Source organism: Limulus polyphemus, unplaced genomic scaffold (assembly GCF_000517525.1).
Source record: "Limulus polyphemus unplaced genomic scaffold, Limulus_polyphemus-2.1.2 Scaffold1741, whole genome shotgun sequence".
Lineage (NCBI taxonomy): Eukaryota > Metazoa > Arthropoda > Merostomata > Xiphosura > Limulidae > Limulus > Limulus polyphemus.
In genome coordinates, this window is record NW_013667351.1 from 83,191 (window position 1) to 90,590 (window position 7,400).

General features: G+C 29.2%; 1 protein-coding gene across 1 annotated transcript in view; it reads right to left on the reverse strand.

Annotated features, from left to right (window-relative positions):
• Positions 1–42: 42 nt before the first annotated feature.
• The window catches only part of LOC106464778 (centrosomal protein of 41 kDa-like), a 33,274-nt gene continuing 25,916 nt past the window's right edge, over positions 43–7,400 (reverse strand). Inside the window, exons 10-12 of the mRNA XM_022392576.1 lie at positions 4,625–4,831; positions 2,686–2,745; positions 43–453 (exon numbers count right to left, since the gene is read on the reverse strand). Of these exons, the coding sequence (XP_022248284.1) occupies positions 335–453; positions 2,686–2,745; positions 4,625–4,831 (386 nt within the window). The 3' untranslated portion in view covers positions 43–334. The remainder of the gene's footprint in view (positions 454–2,685; positions 2,746–4,624; positions 4,832–7,400) is intronic.

The following is a 7,400-nucleotide window of genomic DNA, read 5'->3' on the forward strand; positions in this document are numbered from 1 at the left end:
TATATATATCACAGAATATATATATATATATATATATCTGTTAGAAAGCCCATACAGCTTACTACTCTACACATTTTTTTTAAATTTGTATTTTTGCAAATATTGGTTTGTCAAATAAGCAGAATACCTGAATATTTAAATTAATATTTCACCCTAAATAATGAGGAATACAAAACCCTGGCTTAAAAATATGTGAATTTGTTTTTGATTACTAAAATTATTCATCTTCAATATACTATTTAAAATGTTCAAAGAACAACATTTTTTTTTTTTGAGCTGAATATCTATGTTCTTGCTCTCATTTAGCTTACATGACTCTAATTATATAAGTATATCATTTCCATGGTTTAGGTCTTCCAGGAAGTCTATGAGCATTTACAACACCCGATCGTATGTCCACACTCTTCACTGTAGAGGGTGTAATGGTTTGACTTTGAGAATACATCGAAGGACCTATATAAAAATATGATACAATGATATCAAATATCAAAGGAAACTTCTGACTAACAAAACTATAATTAAATAGTCGATACAATAAGTTCAAAGTACAAGCCAAATAACACTAAGTTAAAACAAACAATCTATTAAAGAGGTACATGTGTATGTACAATTCAACTATTTTTCACAAACTTTTATCACTACTAGAATAAAAGTTTTAAAACCAAATGTATTTGAGGTCCCTCCAAAATACTGCATTTTTTTTAAACCACCCAAATAAGGTAATCTAAAATTGATGCATATATAATCATACCTTATCAGCAAGTCTAGAAACCAACCAATTTCTGAAGGCATTATTACTATTACTGTTAACCTTATAATTGAATTATTTTATTAGAGACATAGATAAACCAAAGTAATTTTCTATATGGTGAATTCATTTTTATTTTAAAAAAATTTTCCTGCATTTCTTAGCTCCCCCTTTTTTCGATTTTGTTTTTTATACTGGTACTCACAAGTTACAAGACTTTTAGCATGCTATGGAATAACAACAATAAGATTTAAATTTATAAAAAAAACAAAAAACATACAATCCAGTAATCATGCTAAGTTAGAAAGTTGAATGACATTTTATGCACAGTTCTTCAAGCTTTTTCTTAATGTTTCAAATTCAAATTGATTTATCTGTGCTAACCTTATAATATTTATTTTCCAGTATTCTAAAATTCTATAAACTCATTGTGAGTCTATATTTAAATATCTTGTATATGCGCACACAGCGAACACTATCACTTACTGTTATTGACACAATCTACCAAGAAATGGAGAAGAGGTAACCGCACACTTCAAACTAATCCCACTGCTAAACTAAACTCTAAACTTATAATAATCGTGGTTACAAAAAATGAGCTATAGAAAAATTCTAAAAAGCAGACTTAACTAAGTTCTTAAACACAAGGAAGATATTACTAATTTAAATTAATATTTTTTAGTATTTTATATACTCATAATTAACAAAGTAACAGACTAATTATTGTTTGAGTAGTTTACTTCTGAGCATAACACATTATTTACTTTTGTGTGCTTGATATGATCACAAACATGGTTTAATTGGAAAGTTATGTAGGATGTTTTTTGTTTTTGTTTTTTTTAAGAAACAAGCTGCCTGTAAATATGACAACCTTGAGAAGTACTGTACTGAATGTTTCGATGACATTAACCCCAAATAATACTATAGTTCTGTATGTTATACAAAGGAAACTAAACATTACTCATTAAAAATATATGTAAACGATTATCAAGATATCTATGGGGTTTTGAGTTATTTTTACTTCAACATATAGTAACACAAATTAATTTAGATATGTGATTAATGAAACAACATTTTGTCTTTAACATATATATATATATATATATATATATAATAATTATCAAGCTAACTAATAAAAAACAAAATATATAAAAACTAGATGTACTTCCACAAGGTCTCTGAAAGTGTTCTGTTTCAAGAGTAAATAAAATCAAAATTAAGATTAACAAATCTTTTTATTTCAAGTTCATTTGTCATGCTGTGTTGTAGCCTACAGAGTGCATAATCCTTCTTGTGATTTATGGCATGCACACATTTTACTGATGTCAAGACAGTACAAGCTGCAATGTTAAGCATCCCTCATGTGACATCATTTTAGTGTCTACTGACTGACTGGCAGACAACACACTACTGTATAGTTGTACAAAAAATTAAGACAAGCGGACCCCCAGGCAGCCTTCGGTCTTGTTTTCGGGGAAATATTGTATTATATACACAATATATAACATACAGCTGTACAGTGGTGTGAGTGGTTAAAACATGTGACCACACCAGGCAGCCTTCAGCCTCCTTTCAGGAAAATTAGGTTAAAATTACACTAATTTCAGTATAAAACTATTGAATATAAAAACCAACTGTATGTGATAACTAGTTAACCTGTGGTTTAAAAGTTCATGCTAATTTGTATAATATTCCATAATTTGTTAATTACATTCCTGAAATGTACACACTGGATTGAGAGAAAGTTTTTAATCTAAAATAAACATCTAAATTAATTGTTGAAATGTTTTAAATAGGCAATTGTTTTTAAAAGTAGGGAAAAAAAATTGGAGCTCAATGCTATTCTGGCTATATGAGTGAACAAAATAAAAACAAATCAAGGCTCAGGTAAATTCTGTTGTTTTGTACTTGCTAACATACAAACAAAATATACATACATGTACTTGCTGTCGCACTGATTAGGAATCTGTCCAAGTATACCTGAAGAAGATCAATATGTAGTCTTGTTAAAGAAAGTATTTTGCAATCCCCTGATGTAAAACACAAAATGCATATAAACACTAACCATATGGTAGTTAATATTGTTTGTTTGTTTATTTGTAATTAAGCACAAAGCTACACAATGGGCTATCTGTGCTCTGCCCACCATGGGTATCGAAACCTGGATTCTAGCGTTGTAAGTCCGCAGACATACCACTGTGCTACTGGGGGGACAGGTAGTTAATAAGTAAAGAATATTCTGAAATCAATATGAGAAGAAAACACATACTTGGATATATAAAGTCATGATGATAAAAACTTACTGAAATATTGTACGTTTGTTACCGTGTTAAACTTGTAATAAAATTTTCTTCATTACCAAACTTTATTAATCTCAAAGTGGGTTCTTTATCATCCAACATACTTGGATACTTAATTACATATTTTAACCTTACACTAAAAAAAATGACAGAAAAATGTCTTTACTTTGAAATTATGAGAGTTTTACATTTTTTGGAATGGGGGAAAGAGCAGACAGGACAATTTGTGAAATTTTTGAAGTTGAGCACTATATTTCTTGTGTATTATTTATTTATTACTATAAAACTAACTAAAATGTAAAAAATTAGAAACTTATTAGGTTAGATTAGGTAAAATAACGAAGAAAAATAATACTAAAATTCTTCAAGGAGTATACCCGCAAATAGCTCATGCATTCTGCCATTCAATACATTAACATGAGCTACATTTTTGGTGAGTGATTTATAACTTGTATGGCAGATTTATTAGATATACACAGTTGAAAGGGCAATAAATCAGTAATTTATATTGTGGTTACCAGAAGGGGCAAATCTGCCGAGTCCATATAAAGTTAGAGTAGCAAACATAAAATAATATAAAATATATAGTTGTACTGATAAAAAATGTTTGATATTTATTTAGTATATTTTTGAGGTTACATAAATGAAATTTGAAAATTTTCAGATGAAGTCAAGTATTTTCAATCTTAACATGAAATTACTTTGCACTTTGAGCAGTCAACACTCTGACTTTATATTATTTATGGAAAAATATTTAGTAAAAATCCCCAATTAAAAAATCTGATTTTTTATGTGCAAAATACTTGTAATGTTTACTAAATGTCTGCTAAATTTCATGAAGATATAAAAGCCATATTAACCCTTTCGCAATGGGCTCAGCCAATTCAGCCAAGTTTGTGACCCCAAATTGACCTTTATAGTTTCCATACTAAAACATCTAGTATGTTTTGTTTATCTTCATGACATTTTGTATTTACATAATCTCTAAAACCTCTTAAGTAAACTTAAAACATTTCTTTCAATAAACTTTATATTTTATTTGTTATTTTATCTATCATAATTCTATACGAGGTTGGTCAAATTGACCGACCTCGTAACCACAAAAAAAAACAAAAAAACAAATAAACCTAAATTATCCTTTTGTAGCCATGACTTAGTAGCTCATAAAACAGCTCTGAGTTTGTTTATTTTTTTCAAGTATAAACTTTTAGCTCATGGATCCATCATCTCTTGACCGATTTGATATATAATTACAATTTTTAACTGAGAAGGTCAAACTCGTTCGATTGACGTATTTGACCATGCCCAAGATCTTATAGATTAATTTACTCTGATCCTGCCTAAAAGAATTTCAATTTGAGGTAGGCTGGTAAAGATACTGATGAGTAATAAAATCAAATGTTAGTGGTGGGAACTGTTAGCATTGTCTCACAATGCTACTGTGATCCCACCACAATGAAATGTATTGTAAGGATGAAAAAAAAATGATTTAGTAAGAAAAACAGCTTCTTTTCATGGCTTATACAAAGCTACTGGAACCTTCTTTCTTTTATAGCTTGATCAAACAAAAGGATATCTGCTGAGGTAAGATGGTTTTTTGTACTGTGTCCTAACTGAAGTAGAGAATTGAGCTTTGGAGTAGATGGTTCATTGTTACTTATAGAAGATCGGGCACTAAGAGTCATCCTTTTCTTAGCTGGCGAGTTTCTTTGAGGAATGCACGACTTTGGTAGTGTGCCAACAATCAGTCCTTGAGGAAATTTCAAAGCTGCCAACTTTAATCCTTAAATAAAAAACACTAAATTGTTTACAAAAGTGACTAAACTGCTAAATTATGTCATCTAGCAAGGCAATTTACTATTATACGAGCTGTGTAGTTTTAGCACATAGCCTAGTATAAACTGATCACCCCTTCAAAATCCAAATGTTCATATCATTAACTGTAATTATATTCATACATATGTGATTAAATGCTACAATAATAGTTAATTCCTTATATTAAATTATGACTGAAATGAGTATACAATATTAATAATTGGATTAAACGTAAAGAATAAGAAATATCAAAGGTACACGATTATGTCAGGTATTGAAGTCTCTGTTGGAACTGGCACAGTGCAATTCAAATAAAACCTAAGAAATATATGTGTATGACAAGAATTGACAAAGAACCATGATTGTCATGTATTAAGACCACTGTTGGAAATGACACACTGCTATTCAAACATTAACCATGAAATATATGTATAATTACTAACAAAAACAATAAAGAAATAATTATGTTACATATTGAAGCCAATGTTGGAGATGATATAAGGCAATTCAAATATTGACCATAAAAAATATATATAACAGGAAAAGACAAAGAAACATGATTATATCATGTACTGATGTCCCTGTTGGAGGTGACACAGCACTAGTGAAACATTCATCATGGAATATATACGTATATAACAAAAACCATGACTATGTCATATTTGAAGTTGCTGTTGGAATTGACACAGTACAATTCAAACACTGACCATATAATATATATTTGTATGTGACAAAAAACAAGAAATGAATACGATTGTGTCACATATCGAAGCTGCCGTTGGAACTGACACAATGCGATTCAGATACTTTTCATGTATTACATGTGTCTAACAAGAAACATCAGAGGAACATCATTAAGTCATATATTAAAGCCACTGAGAGCAGATATAGTGTAATTCAGACACTCAGGAGAAATATTGAAATCTTTAAATAAGCAAAATGGCATTATCAAAGGTGACTGAAATAACAAATATAGGAAGCACAGGAATAATTAGAACAAACATTACTTTGAGTGAATTATTCCAAAAAATTCTTCTCTAAGCATAGCACATTTTATGTTATGTTTCCAATCTTCGTGATATGACTATTGTATTATTTGTACATGAATTACTTTGAGTGAAAAAGGTATCTCATACAGAACAACAGAAACTGTTATAATTGAACTTATAAAGAGTTTAAAGAAGGATATATAAATAAAAATTATGCACATAACTGGCTTAAACAGTGGTTGGAGTTTTGAGCTGGACTAGTGATCAATTTTCCCAAGGATGTACATCTCACTTTGAAGCATAAATTACGATGAAACTATGTTTGTTTTTAAAAATAAGAGGAGGAACAACAAAAATGATGTTTATTAATTCTGTGCTGAAGTTACTTGTGGATGGCTTAAAATAATTAATAGAGTAGTTGATAATGTCACCAGAAACTGGCTTTGGAATGTCTTCCAATCCAAATATGGCAATAAATAACAAGCCAATTGACTGGTTGAAATAAAAACATATATGGAACTGTTGGAGATGTCATTAACTTATATTAAAGGAAATCCCTTATATTTGAGTTATGAAAAGATGATTGTCTAAGAATTGTTTCAATATTGTTTTGTCAAAGTCCTGTTGTTTATAATAGGATTTTTGCACACAACCATTTACGAGTATGTTAGTTAAGTCTAAATATGAAATGTTATACCTGCTATAAATGAAAGAGTAAAGTGAACAACAAATCAAATAAAAACAAACAAAGGATGAAAAATTTCAGATCACTTCAATGGATTAAGAAAAATAATGGTAATAAAGTCTATCCACAAAATATTTTTCGTTTGAATGTTCAAGGTACGCATATAATGAAGTGAAGATGCAAGGAATCTTTCAACAGCTCCAACACGTCTAATTTTATTCAAATTATAAACAAACCAAACTTCCTAGTAAAATCCCTTTAATCATCATAGAATTCTGAACACATTAAGTTCAGATTTAAAAATGTAAAACTTAACTTGTAAAGTTACAATTTATTGTATTTTTTAAACTTAAGACTTATCATGACACATGCACTATTCACAGTTTTTAACTTAAAACATATATTTCAAAATGCAACAGCTCTAAGGAATACTTTAATTTTTTTATCTTTTTCCACTTGTATAGACCATAAAACTGTTTTGAGTGAATACGTGTATTACCACATTTCATGTATTATTTGCTTCCAACAAATACTTCTATTTCTAGCATGGATACATTGCTCATATGACCTGTCAATCTGTACTGAGTGTTGTACTAGTGAAATTGGTCTTTAATTTACAGAGAAATTTATCTATTTTATTTTTTATCACATTATCAGAAATTTTTGAAAGTCATTTACTCCTTACATTTTTTTTTAATATTATATATATATATTTATTTTTTTTCCAACACATTGCAGCAATTCTTAATAAACTGAACTGAGAAGTTTTTGGACAAAAGAATAACCCATAACTTAAAATTACAACATGAACAAAACTTAGAACATCAACCGAAGATGCATAACTCGGGTATGATATACAAATG